This window comes from Myotis brandtii, unplaced genomic scaffold (genome assembly GCF_000412655.1).
Source record: "Myotis brandtii unplaced genomic scaffold, ASM41265v1 scaffold120, whole genome shotgun sequence".
Classification (NCBI taxonomy): Eukaryota; Metazoa; Chordata; class Mammalia; order Chiroptera; family Vespertilionidae; genus Myotis; species Myotis brandtii.
Window position 1 is genome coordinate 177,965 of NW_005354174.1, and position 14,175 is coordinate 192,139.

Genomic DNA, 14,175 nt, shown 5'->3' on the forward strand with positions numbered 1-14,175 from the left:
GCGACCGGAGACCCCTCTCCCTGGGCCTGGCCGGGGGTACCGTACGGAAGGCTCCGCAAAGCGAACAATTGTTTCCAAGCTGTGTGTGCGGGGCTATTCTTTTTCCTTTCCAGGTTGCTCTGTTCTTTTTATTTCCTTAACACACGAGACTCCGAAGACCTTTCAGTGAGTAAATCGAGCTCTTGGCAGATGTAATTCTTAAAACTTGATTCCTTTTTTTTTTTTAAATTATTGTTAAGCAGCAGTTACGCAGTTGTTAGAACAAAGCTTCCAGACTTTCCCTTAGCCCTTAAACAAATTGCTCTCTGTCACATTCCAGCTAATAATTGCTCGTGGATCTCAGACCCAGAACTATAAGGAAGATGAACAATTTGCAATTGGACAAGTTCATCATTTAGGGGGAAAATTTTACTCCGGAAAGTCTTTCTTCTATAATGACCGAGTCCGATTCTGTTTTGTTAGCAAACACATGCTGCATCCACATTTGGAGATAAAATTAGCTTTTTATCTAAAGCATGCTAAGTTATCTTTGGAACACAACGTATCAGTTTTTTAATATGCAGTGTTTTAATTTTGGAATCATGAACACTACAAAAGTGTCAAGTCTTTAAAGTTACTACCTCCTGCAGGTGCTTAGTGTATATGCTAAAAAGAGGGATGGGCCTCTGTTCAATAAACCGCCGGTGTGCAACCCCATTTTTTATTTCCTCTACACATCTTTCACTTAGATTTAAAATTTCTTTTTTGTTTTCTAATTTCCACTGTTTCACTAGAGTTTTTCATGAATATTCTGTATAAGTCAGTTCCTGGCTGGAGAAGACAAATATGTAAATAATCTCTATATCTTTATATGTGATGACAGTTTCTAAAACGTTTTTGAGTGGCATTAATTTGATCAAGTGTTTGATTAATTATGGCTCCAAATTCTGGGAAAATGTAAACTTAAAGTAATTTGATATTCTAAGCCCAGGTTTTTAATTTATTGTTTTTTTGGTGTGTTTTGTTGTTTGTTTTTTTACTTTTTTGGGTGGGGAGGACCTCGGGTGCAGAGAGTTGAGTGGATCGTTCACCTTAGTTAATAGTATTTTAACATCACTCGTCCGTGAACACAGATTTTAAAAAATAAGTATGGCCTGAATTGTGATAGAAATTTGGTTGTAGTAACATCTGCATTTTAAAACTCTAGAGGATATGTAGGAAAGTGATTAAAATTCTCCTTACCTTGAATAATGTATGGAAAATGTTACATATATTGGAAACTTTCTGAGAAGCTGTATGCTCAATGAAGAAACAACACTATGGTTTTTAGAGATTAGTGGGGAGGGTTGAGCTCATTTTGTGAGGAAGCTAACATTATGGTAGCCTAAATATATTTTAGGGAAAAATAATTTTAATAAAGAAAATTCATGAACTATAATTTATAGTATTTCTTAGATACTTGTCCCGGTTCTAAGAAACTAAGCAAAAAGCAATGGCATTTTCCAACTTCATTAATATTAACCTACTTTTTGTTGATATCCTGAATGGTCTACTTTAGAATAAATGGTAGATTTGTATAAAGGGCAAAATTTACCCAAGAGATGAGAAGTATAAATTTTTTTAAAGTCAAATGCTGCATAAAAAGAGTTGAAAGATCTTGAATAGGAAACATATGTAATACCTTAATGAATAAAGAAATTTAAAAAAAAAGATGTTGAATAGTCTGTATCCTTCTAGGATATCATTTGTAACTGTCAGTTTCCCGCCTGCTCTATACCTTTAAAGGCTTCCTCATCTTTTCATCGTCCACTGTTGCTAGCACATTCTAGCACATAGAAAAACATTCTGTAAATATTTGCAGTTTCAAGCTGCATTGAAGGCAAAGAAGAGGCAGGTTTCACCTGGGCCTCATTTGGAGGAAGAGGTCAAGAGATTGTCATAAAGGTGGGGATGCCTAGTGAACACTAGGGAACAGTAGGTAGGCCAGATGTGGCACTGAGTGGGGAAGATAAAGCTGCAAAAAAAAAAAAAATTGTGCTAAACTTGGAGCAGTCAAAGGAAATTCAATTTAAGGGGGAATCATTGCATAGCTTTAACCTTAGGAATGGTTCTTAAATGGTCCTTTAGGAAGATGCACCTCAGCTGGGCTTTATGAGCTACTGGAGATGGGGAGAGACATTAAGAGTCCAGGCCTGAGAAGTGAAGGCTGATTTAGATTAGTAGCAAAGATAACTAAAAACAGGGGTCCTCAAACTTTTTAAACAGGGGGCCAGTTCACTGTCCCTCAGACCGTTGGTGGGCCTATAGTTTAAAAAAAAACTATGAACAAATTCCTATGCACACTGCACGTATCTTATTTTGAAGTAAAAAAACAAAACGGGAACAAATACAATATTTGTATTTGCATGTGGCCCGCGGGCCGTAGTTTGAGGACCCCTGACTAAAAAGGAAGAATGAATGAAGTAGGCAAGGAGAATGAATGTGACAAGTAGAGTTCACAGTTCTGCTTTCACACTAGCACATCAGTAATAAATAGTGATTTTACCTTTGAAATAAAGTTGTTGATCATCTTGATGCCCAGTGTTTGCCAAACTTTTCTGTCTGTTCAATGTCTTACCTGCTTGTCTAACCAGTCTTGAAGTATGCTGATGTTAGTAGTCTAAACATTTCAGAGTCATACAAATGATACATAGCAACATGGAGTTGCTAAATAATTACTGAAGTAAGTCATGTTCATCAGTAATGTTTTTAATTTAGTTTTTTTATGTTTTTGAAGGAATCTTTATACATCTGTACATCTATTCTTGTCTAAGTTGGGACCTTGGGAACCTTGCAGTCCTCTGTCCTCATTTGACAGAGGAAACAGGACAGGGTGGTGAAGTGGGAGTGGGGGAATTGCATACAACTTCACAGTCACTTTATGGTAGAGCCGGGGGACCACTAAACCATATTGGTAATTGTAATCTTTAAGACTGATTTTGAAAAGTCTCAAAAGGTTGATTACTTAAATATATTGTTCCTACATTTATAAAACTTAGTCTATAAGTAACTTTTTTTAAAATTGAGTACTACCAAATTTCAGCTTGCAGTTTAAACATTGTATCCAGTTAACACATTACTTAGCTAATATATCTTGTGTGCAGTTCAGAAAAGTTGTTCACTCCTTGGGTGCAGGCCTGCTTGTCAGCTGTAGAAATTGCTAGTGGTTCAGATCCTTTACCAGATAGATGTTCAACTAGAACTTTGTAAACCATCTTAGAACTAAATTTTAAAAAATGTATTTTTTTTGAGCTAAAAAACTCCAAAATTTGGTTTTTAGCCTTTTCCCCGGGGCGGGGTTGGGGGTGGGGTGTTGTGCAGTAGAAAAATGCAAGGACTCATAAATTTGTCATACAATTCCTGGATTTCACTAGACTCTGTAAAGACGATCCTGAAATCTCCTTCAGATCCTTGACTCCCAAATTTAAAGCACTTCTCACTCAGTTTTTCTTCCTTAATTTGTCCCATTTTCTTTCCCTCCAGTCTGAGAAGTCCGTCCCTCTTCCGTTTCAAAGCAGATCCCTTTTGCTACCTCACTATGTGAATACCATTCCCTCTAAAACCTTGTTTTATAAGTTACTAAGTATATCTTTTGTACAGTATTTGAAACCTTTCTCCCTAGTTTCTTCCTTTTAAAACTGTCCACTCAAAGATCACTGTTTTCAAAAGCAGTGATCTTTATTAATCCTCATTCTGATAAGCTTTTCTTCCTTTTTTAAAAATATATTTTTATTGATTTTTACAGAGAGGAAGGGAGAGGGATAGAGAGTTAGAAACATCGATGAGAGAGAAACATCGATCAGCTGCCTCCTGCACACTCCCCACTGGGTATGTGCCCGCAACCAAGGTACATGCCCTTGACTGGAATCAAACCCGGGACCCTTGAGTCCGCAGACCGACGCTCTATCCAATGAGCCAAACCAGTTAGGGCACTGATAAGCTTTTCTATAGCATTAGACATTAGTAACTATTTCCTTCTTTCTAAAATGTGGTTGTTCTTCAGTTACAACTCTCAGTCATAACCAACTTCCTTAATTCTCAGTGACCATTCCCTACTCAATCGTCACTGTAAAAATTCTTCAGCATTGTCCTTTGTTGCCTTCTTACTATGTATGCACATTCCCTTAGCTATTTCATCCACAACTAGAGCTCAATTTTTTTAACCTTTATTTAAAAGAGCCTAGCTAGACCCTTCTCCTGAGTTTGAGCTACTTTTCTGATTGCCTGCTAGATTGCTCCTCATGGCCACACTCCTACCACCCTTCTCCCCAAACCTATTCAATTCGATTGCTGTTTTTAGTCAGCAGCATCAGCACCCTTGCAGTTGCTCAGGCTCAAATCTTAGCTTCATGTTCTGCTCTTTCTACATATAACGATCCCAATGTATTTTTGTTCTGTTTTCAGCTTCATGTTTCCTGTAGCAGGTGGAATGAGACCCCCTCAAGGTAAGTGAAAGTTACGTTTAGAACTTTCATTTTTCACTATTATGTTTCTCAACTTGGGACTTAAGTGGGTAAAGAAGATTTGTTTAAACCTATAGCTTAAGCTACTCTTAAAATTTCTCAAAGATTATGTAATTTGGGGAATACTAAGAATCATTCCTCATTTCTCCCAAACTTATTTAAACATTATATTAACATATTATTATTTAACCTCAGAGATGGAGACTTTCAGAACAAGAGTATCAAAGAATTCTCTAAATGACATATTTTTCCTTCTATCTAGTTTTCTGCTAGATGGTTTTAGCTGCATAGGGCAGGGTCTGTGTCTGCTTTGTCTCATTAGCATATCCAACACCCAGCACCCGCATGCTGATAGAAATAATAGGGTCTCTATAGATGTTTGTTGAATGAATAAGTGAACCTCTTCAGTAATTTTATACTACCATGTTTTCTCTATATTAATTTAGTCTTATTATAATCATGTACATAAGAGATCACATATTCTGATTCAGTTTTAACTATTTGTAGTCTCAGTTTTATTCCTAGCAGTTTCTTTATTTTTCCTCCTAGTTTCAGACAAGGGGCTACCAATATTAATTCTAAGCTTTTACTTCAAGGAAACAATAGTGAAGGGATATAATCTTGACTCATGCTACTTTGCCACTAGGACACAACATTGAAAGAAGAATAAGTCTGCCCTTCTCTTTCTGCTCATTTTTCCCATTCCACTGTGCCCTCCTTCTCGCCATACACCAAGCTGCTTCTGAAAACTGGCCCTTCTCACATGCCAGTGTTGATTGGTGATGGTAGTCTTGCTAGAGAAACAGACTCCTAGGTCATTGTTAGAGATGAATGATAAAGAGGTAGTCAGTGGCTCATACTGACTTTGTCTCCATTTGTAATCAGTGATGGAGGTTGAGTTTCAGGTAAAATTTTCCAAGGGTCATTTGTATTCTGTTCATTGTGCTCACACCTATGCATTATTCAAGCTATCTGTGCTTAGATATGCACCAGATTCACATCAAATGGTTTGAGATATTTTGTTCTTTAAGAAGGCATTACAAATATGTGTTCATTATCATAGCTCATTTTTCATTTTTATAAACTTCCAAGTAAAAACCTATATATGGAGCAAAGGAACAGGACAAGAAGAGATTCCAAAAGGTTGCCTGATATTTTTTTCTTCTGAAATTTAGAACTGTTTTAGAGATTTTTTTCTTTTTACAGAATATGTTAGAGAGGACTTCTTGATCATTTGAAGGCTTTAAATTATGCCTGGACAATTTATGAAAGGATATACAAGAAACTGACAACAGAGTAACCATAAGATCATGAATAGGTGAATAGGAGAGAAATGAGTCTTATTTTTCATTGTGTATTCCTGTATACCTTTAAATGTTGTACCAAATACCTGAGTTACCCATTCAATAATTAAATAAAATTAATTAAATAAAACTTTAGGTCTAAAGGGATAAGAGGAAAAATATCTTACTATGGTTTTATTCAGTCTGTGCATTCTAATTCTCCAAGGCACTTTAGGACCTTTGCATTTGGCATTCCTTTGTCTGGAATACTCTTCCCAAATATCCACATAACTTGCTCCCTTATTTTTTTTTCAAGTCCTTGCTTATATGCCACCCTTTTAGTGAAACCTATTCTGGCTATGAAACAACAACCATTCCTTTCCCTAACTCTCCCTTTCCCTCTTACCCTGCTTCATTTGTTGCCCTATCTCTTAACACTACTTTACATGTACTTATATTTTATTATCTATCCCCCCAATTACAGTGTCCATTCCATGAGGGCAAAGACCTGGTTTTGTTCATTGCTGTGTGCTTAGAATGGTGCCTGACATGGAGTAGGCCCTCAAATACTTGAGTAAATAATTGAATGAATAAATGAATAGCTTGCCACTAATAAATGTTATCTGCAAATATGGATGTTCATGCTCCTGAAATTAAACTATGTATAAATAACCTTGAAGGTTCACAGAACACACAAGATAAGCATGGTATGCTTTACTAGACCTTTAGTATTTTTAAATCAAAATTTGATTAAAAGCTCTTTACAGTAGAACCAACATGGATGTAATATGTGATAAAATGCAAAATTAGCCCTGGCTGGTTGCTCAGTGGTTAGACCATCAGCCTGTAGACCAAAGGGTCATGGTTTCAATTCCCAGTCAAGAGCACTTGGTTGCAGGTTCGATCCCCGGCCCCTGTATAGGTACATGAAAGAGGCAACCAATCGATGTGTCTTTCTCACTTCGATGTTTCCCTCTCTCTTCCCTCCCCCCTCCCTTTCACTCTCTCTCTCAAAAGATCAATGAAAAAAAGTATCCTTGAATGAGGATAAAATAAAATGCAAAATTAGATTGAAATTTGTGTTCAGGGTATGTAGGGATTTTGTTTTATTCACTGTTATATATCTAGAACTGTGTCTAAAATATGGTGGGCATTTAGTATTTATTAAATTCCCAATGGGAGGTATCTTCATTGGAAAAGTTTGGGAGATACTATACTCTAAGTCATACTTTCATGATAGTTTTACTGCCACTGCATTATTTACTTACATGCTGGTGGCTGTTTTGTGGTAAATGTTATATTAATTATTAATGTCAGGAAAGAGAAGAGGAATATAATTTTTTCACGCATATTAGATATTAAACAGTTGAGGCCTCACCCCATAACAAAGAAACAGAATTTCCGGAGGATGAGGCCCAGAAATCAGGATTTTAAAAAGAGTCCCAGGTGATTCTAATGTGCAGGCAAGGTTGAGAACCACTGCTCTAGAGCCTATACTTTTTCACTCACCGTGTCACCTCCCAAGTATCAAGCCCTGTAGGTACTTATGGTTTTAAGAAAATAAACTGTAGAACACATTGACTTTAATGATACCTTTATGGGTTTTTTTTCAGCAGGTCTGATGCCAATGCAGCAACAAGGATTTCCTATGGTCTCTGTCATGCAGCCTAATATGCAAGGCATGATAGGAATGAACTACAACTCTCAAATATCCCAGGGACCTATTACTATGCAGGTATTTGCCTCTTTAGCTGATTGTTTACAAAATTATTGTTATGTGTCTACATGCTAAAAGCTGCATACTAGGACTTTAATGTTATATTTAGCAATAAGTGTAGTCTACATGTTAGGTGGCTTCCTTCAAAATAAAACAAAGATAGGTTCATAAGAGAGAGAGAAAAAAATAAAAGATAAATCACTTAAGGAAAATCTGCTGACTTCTCTATGATTACTAGCTTAGAAGAAATTTAGAATGATACCTTGAAAAACTCAGGGGCCTGATGCCATGAAGTAGCATTGTTAGTAGTAGTAGCACTGTTTTCGTGGAAGAAACTGTGTCATTGTTTGGAAGACTCAGAGCCTTCTTTATATTAAATTTTCTCATCTAAACCCCATAACTTTTTAAAGAAGTGGTATCTTCATTTTTCTGATGAAACCAACACCTTTGGAGGATGCTCACAGAGGATAGTCAGCCAGAATTTGAACGTAAGTCCTCAATAAGCTTGTACTTAGCCATATTGTACATCAAATTCTCTCTTAAGATCATTAAGGAGCCAATAGGTTAAAGCAGTGGAATGACACAATCAGGTTTGTATTTCAAAAAGATCATTCTGACTGCCGATTGGAGAATGACTGGGGGCAGAAGAGCAAAAGAGGATATAAAGAGAAACCCTAGAAGAGTGATTGATGTACTGAGAGTAGGTGAGATGTTGGCTTTAATTAGGGTGGTAGCAGAGAGATGGAGACATGGATGTTTTTGAACACAATTTAGGAAATAAAATTAATAAGACTTGCTGAGTGTTTGGATGTTGAGAATAAAGGAGAAGATGGTATCAAATTGATTTATCATTTTCTACATGATGGTGGTGTCATCTTCTATATATATATCTATATATATAAAAGTCTAAGCCACTAGCCAACCGGCCGGTAGCTATGATACACACTGACCACCAGGGGGCAGATGCTCAACACAGGCATGGAAACATAGAACAGACTGATGAATCTCCGAGGGGCGTGGGGAGGGCAGGAAGAGATTAACCAAAAATCTTATATGCATACTAGAGCCCTGGTGCACGGATTCATGCACCGGTGGGGGTCCCTCCGCCTGGCCTGCGGGGATTGGGCCAAAACCGGCCCAGTGCACGGATTTGTGCACCAGTGGGGTCCCTTGACCTGGCCTGTGGGGATCCGAAACCAGCTCTCCAACATCCCCCAAGGGGTCCTAGATTGCAAGAGGGCGCAGGGCCTCTAGTTTCTTTATAAAAGAAACACTGGAGGAGATGATTTGTTGGTACATATTATTGACTTTGGAGAACCCATGCAACTTCAAGTGGGGCTGTCCAGAGACAATTTAATAACCTGAACTCTGGTCATTTTTCACTCTGAAAATTATTTGAGAGTTATCTATCCATAGAAGGTAATTGATGATATAGGGGTGAATTGGAACATCCAAGAACACTATAGATGGAAAACGTAATCCAGGATAGAGCCTTCAGGATTTCAACATTTAAATACAAGAGAGTGAGACAGATGCCACATATTTCACTTAAATGTGGAATCTAAAGAACAAAATAAATGAGCAAAATTGAAACAGATTTATAGATATAGTGATGGTTGCCAGAAGAGTAGGAATTGGGGGGTTGGGTGGAAAAGGTTAAGGGATTGAGAAATACAAATTGGTAGTTACAAAATACTTACTAGGATGTAAAGTACAGCATAGGGAATATAGTAATTATTGTAATAACTGTGTATGGTGTCAGGTGGGTATTGGAAATACTGGGGGGAACGCTTTGTAAAGTGTATGATTGTCTAACCAATATGCTATACACCTGAAACTAATATAAAATAATATTGAATGTAAACTGTAATTGAAAAGTAAAATTTAAAAAACATTAAAATCAGTTGATCAGTCCATCAATTTAAGGGAGTGAGTTGCCTTCACAGGAGATTAAAGAGGAGCAGCCACAGAAGTGGGCCAGGTGGATTAAAAAAACAACAGCATGGCCCTGGCTGGTTTGGCTCAGTGGATAGAGCGTTGGCCTGTGGACTGAAGGATCCCAGGTTCGATTCTAGTCAAGGGCACATGCCCGGGGTTGCTGGCTCGGTCCCCAGTTGGGGGTGTGCGGGGGCCAGCTGGTCATGGTTCTCTCTCATCATTGATGTTTCTATCTCTCCCCTCTCCCTTCCTCTCTGAAATCAATAAAAATATATATTTAAAAAACAAAACAAAAAAAAACATGGGCCCAGCTGGTGTGGCTCATTGGTTGAGTGTCGACCTATGAACCAGAAGGTCACGGTTCGATTCCTGGTCAGGGTTAAGCCTGGGTTGTGGGTTCGATGCCCAGTAGGGGGCATTCAGGAAGCAACAGACCAATGATTCTCTCTTATCATTGATGTTTCTATCTCTCTCCCTCTCCCTTTCTCTCTGAAATCAATAAAAATATATTAAAACAACAACATGGGTTTTGATGTCAGACCCAAGTTCAAATCCAGGCTTTGCCTTTAACCTGTTAAACAGGATGTAATAATACCTTGTCAGTATCATTATAGAAAGGATTGAAGGAAATATATAAAGCATTTATTAGCATGTGCCCTGACCAGGAATCCAACTGTGACCTCCTGGTTCTTGAGTCCACACTCAACCGCTGACCCACACCAGCCAGGCTTACAATTAGAATTTAAGTTGCAATTATTGTCATCTTGCAGTCATTTAAGCAAATAAAACTTCTCTGTTGTATGTAAAGATTTAGGAAAATTTCCAGAATCATTCTTTATTCATCTCCAGTAGGAAGAAAATAAAAACAAATTGAGCTTTTGTAGGTCTTAAATTCATGTTACTCAGCTTTCACTAGGTTATATTGTAGAAACAACAATCCCAAGATCTCAGTGACTTACAAAAACAGGTTTACTTCACATTTGTGATACATATCCTTTATAGGTTGACTCAGATCCATGGTATCTCTTCATCCTGGGACCCTTACCTAGGACATTCCAGACTCCTGGCATAGGGAAAAGAGAGCTGAACCCTGTAATGTCTTTTAAAGCTTTCTCTCAGAGATAGCACTTCCAGTCACTTCTGCTCACCAAGGTAATGTGGTCAGAAGGAGTACATACCCACACAGTGATGTGTAATCCTTAGAGTAATAGCAGCAAATGACTAGACACAATCTACAATAGATACAGTGTGTTTTAATTAAGATTTAGTAAGCTTACTGCTAAATCTTAGTAACAGCTGATACAATTTTTAAGTTATTGATTTTAACCCTAAACATTGTTTTATGACTTACATAATTATATGAAAAAGTTTTTAAAGAGTTTGAAACAACCAAAAGAAATAAGTATCTTGCCGACACCGGTTTGGCTCAGTGGATAGAGCGTCAGCCCGTGGACTGAAAGGTCCCAGGTTCGATCCGGTCAAGGGCATGTACCTGGGTTGCGGGCACATCCCCAGTGGGAGATGTGCAGGAGGCGGCTGATCGATGTTTCTCTCTCATCGATGTTTCTAACTCTCTATCTCTCTCCCTTCCTCTCTGTAAAAAATCAATAAAATATATTTAAAAAAAAAAAAAAGAAATAAGTATCTCTAACATGTAGAACACAATATAAGAAAGTAAATTATATTTTATATTCTCCAAATAATTTCCCTGGGTATCAGGAGCTTAGGATTAATAACTCCAAAATAAAGAAGCCACAGTCTTTTTCTTTAATTTTTAATGTTGTTGGAGGTATTATACTGCTTGGAAGCTGCTTAAAGGAGAAATTTATTCAAATCTTATATTTTCTTCTGAGAAGTACAATAGCTCCAATCAACCATAGACATATATAAGGAAAACACCCACTAGGAGGTGTGCAGGAGACAGCTGATCAATGTTTTGTTCTCACATCAATATTTTTCTTTCTCCCTCTCCCTTCCTGTCTCTCTACAAATCAATAAAAATATTTTTTAAAAATTTATTCAAACATATTGGAAAAACATGTTTAATCTCATTTGTGGAGTAACTACTATGTAACAAGCTCTTATCTGTTGATGGAAATAAAGACTTGTAAGATATGATACCTCATCTCAAAGAGTATAGATCAGTGAGCTTACCAGAATATACCTTGTGTGTGTGCCTGTATGTGCTTCCATACACACACAGCCTGAAAGGTTTTACATACACACACACACACCCCCTTTCACACCCTCAGACTATTAGCAGTGGTCACCTCTAGGGCAGTGAAGGAAATGAAGGGGGTGAAATATTAAAGGGAATTTAATATGTCATGAAAGAAATTATGGAAATTAAAGGCGAAATTGTTTTTTTTGAGCCTTTGTCCTTTTCTTCTAGGCAGGGATACCAATGGGACCAATGCCAGCAGCAGGAATGCCTTACCTGGGACAAGCGCCATTCCTGGGAATGCGTCCTCCAGGCCCACAATACACTCCAGACATGCAGAAGCAGTTTGCCGAAGAGCAACAGTAAGGGACCTCAGGATTCAAGGATAAAAAATACATGATAGCAGTTACTCTAAGCTTTTCAAATGTTCTCTAATGCAGATTTGAAACCAAAACAGTCACGTTGCCTTTAAAACTCTTTAAAATACTTCTATTTTAAGTTTAAAGCCAGAAGGACCTTAATGATTCTCTTTGTTATGGGGTGAGGCCACAACGTTAGTAACAAAGAAACAGAATTTCCGGAGGATGAGGCCCAGAAATAAGGATTTTACGAAGATTCCCAGGTGATTCTAATGTGCAGCCAAGGTTGAGAACCACTGCTCTAATTCAAGCCTCTTATTTTACAGCTAGGAAAAGTGAGGACCAGAGAAATGAAGCCACTTGTGAGTCAAGGCTACACAGTTACTAGCAGAACCTGGACCCAAATGTAGAACTGATTCCCAGACAATTGCTTTTTCTCCCATATGACATGCCTTCCCAAGTGGAAGTTTCTTCTTTATATGCCAAATGAAAACTGTTTTTATTTTGTCTATCTCCTTGTTTGTTTGTTTTTTAATTGCTTTTGAATGCAAAAGATTGTCCTCCTGCCCTAGCCAGTTTGGCTCCATGAATGAGCGTAGGCCTGTGGACCAAAGGGTCCCGGGTTCGATTCCGGTCAAGGGTACGTACCTTGGTTGCAGGCTTCTCCCCGGCCCTGGCCAGGGCTCCTGCAAGAGCCAATCAATCAATGTGTTTCTCTATGTCTTTCCCTCTCTCTCCCACTCTCCCTAAAAATCAATGGAAAAATATCCTTGGGTGAGGATTAACAAACACACACACACACACACACACACACACACACGAAAAGATTGTCCTCCCCTTGCAAATTAAAGAAGAAATAAATTCATATCTCAGTTTAGGTAAATCATTTTTTAAACTCATATTTTGAAATTAATATAGTGGGGAAATAGGATTGTCAAAAGAAAATGAGAACATTAGAGAAGTTTTTAGTTCTAGAAATGTAAGATGATATTAGTAGAAATATAAATATTAACACAGGTGATAATCCCTGAATGTTTTTCCTTCAGAAAACGATTTGAACAGCAGCAAAAGCTCTTAGAAGAAGAAAGAAAAAGGCGCCAGTTTGAAGAGCAGAAGCAAAAGCTCAGACTTCTGAGTAGCGTGAAACCTAAGGTAATATAGTCTGCCACCCCTCCACCACACATACACAGCCTGCATGTGCTGCCTCTACTCATTCAGTGAATTTTGCCATGTAGCAGCCCAACCTGAGGCTGTGGTTGATTCATTTTAGTTTCATTTAGTCCAAAAGTGAAGGATTTTTCTTCTGTAAAGACACTATATTGTTAAGGGAAATGAGATATCAGCCAGTTTTCTCAGTCTTCTTTACTACCACTATAATGTTTGTAGTCTTTTCTAGTGAAGCATTAATACAGAGTATTAATATATTAATATAACATAACAACTGAATCATAAGGTATTTATAAATAGGCCTTTTAATTTAGAGTATTGTTTTATGTCTTTGTTTTATACACTTATCAATCGTCTGACTTGGAGAATTCAGTATCAGAAGTATGTGATAATACTGGCAACAGACTAATATCTGTACTTCTTTTTAACTTTGGGAGTATTTAGGATGAAGTGAGAGATGAGCAAAGAAATATACATACATTTATTATCTCTTAGATAGGAGAGAAGAGTAGAGATGATGCTTTGGAAGCCATAAAAGGAAACTTAGATGGGTTTTCCAGAGATGCTAAGATGCACCCTACTCCAGCAACGCACCCTAAGAAACCAGGTATTTTAATTTAAAGTGTTCTTTTGTCGGAAGATGACTTATAGTCCATGTGTTTTATTGGCCATTACGTGTGTATGAAGAGCTAATGCTGAACTCTTCCTTCAAGCTAAGTACAGATTTGGATGTCTTAAAATTTACAATAGGTTAAGTGTTCTGATCTGCATAACAATCTTAGGAGGAAAACCCCCTCTCTTTCTAGTAAATGTCAGTATGACAACTTTACTTGTAAATCTTCTGTGTATATGAGTATGTTAACATTAGTAAAATGCATTCACTCAAAGCAAATGTAATAAAGTAGTTTATTGCTTTCTCATTATTTTAAAATAATTTTGCTTTTTATGAGCTAGTTTGGATTTTATTCAGTGTGATTAAACTTTGAAAATTGTACCTGCCCCCTTTTTAAAAAGTCACGGGTTTAATAATGCTCCTCATGGAATTTTAGTTTCTTTAATGTATTTCTTT

General features: G+C 37.4%; 1 protein-coding gene across 12 annotated transcripts in view; it reads left to right on the forward strand.

Annotated features, from left to right (window-relative positions):
- The first annotated feature begins 4,422 nt into the window (after positions 1–4,422).
- The window catches only part of SYNRG (synergin, gamma), a 56,604-nt gene continuing 46,851 nt past the window's right edge, over positions 4,423–14,175 (forward strand). For 9 of the 12 annotated variants that reach the window (XM_014531374.1, XM_014531349.1, XM_014531358.1 and 6 more), the window contains exons 1-5: positions 4,423–4,463; positions 7,378–7,499; positions 11,812–11,942; positions 12,986–13,091; positions 13,602–13,713. In XM_014531374.1, the coding sequence (XP_014386860.1) occupies positions 4,427–4,463; positions 7,378–7,499; positions 11,812–11,942; positions 12,986–13,091; positions 13,602–13,713 (508 nt within the window). In that variant the 5' untranslated portion in view covers positions 4,423–4,426. Of the gene's footprint in view, positions 4,464–6,248; positions 6,339–7,377; positions 7,500–11,811; positions 11,943–12,985; positions 13,092–13,601; positions 13,714–14,175 lie in introns of all 12 variants that reach the window. The other 3 variants (XM_014531353.1, XM_005858528.2, XM_014531362.1) reach the window with 2 other exon arrangements.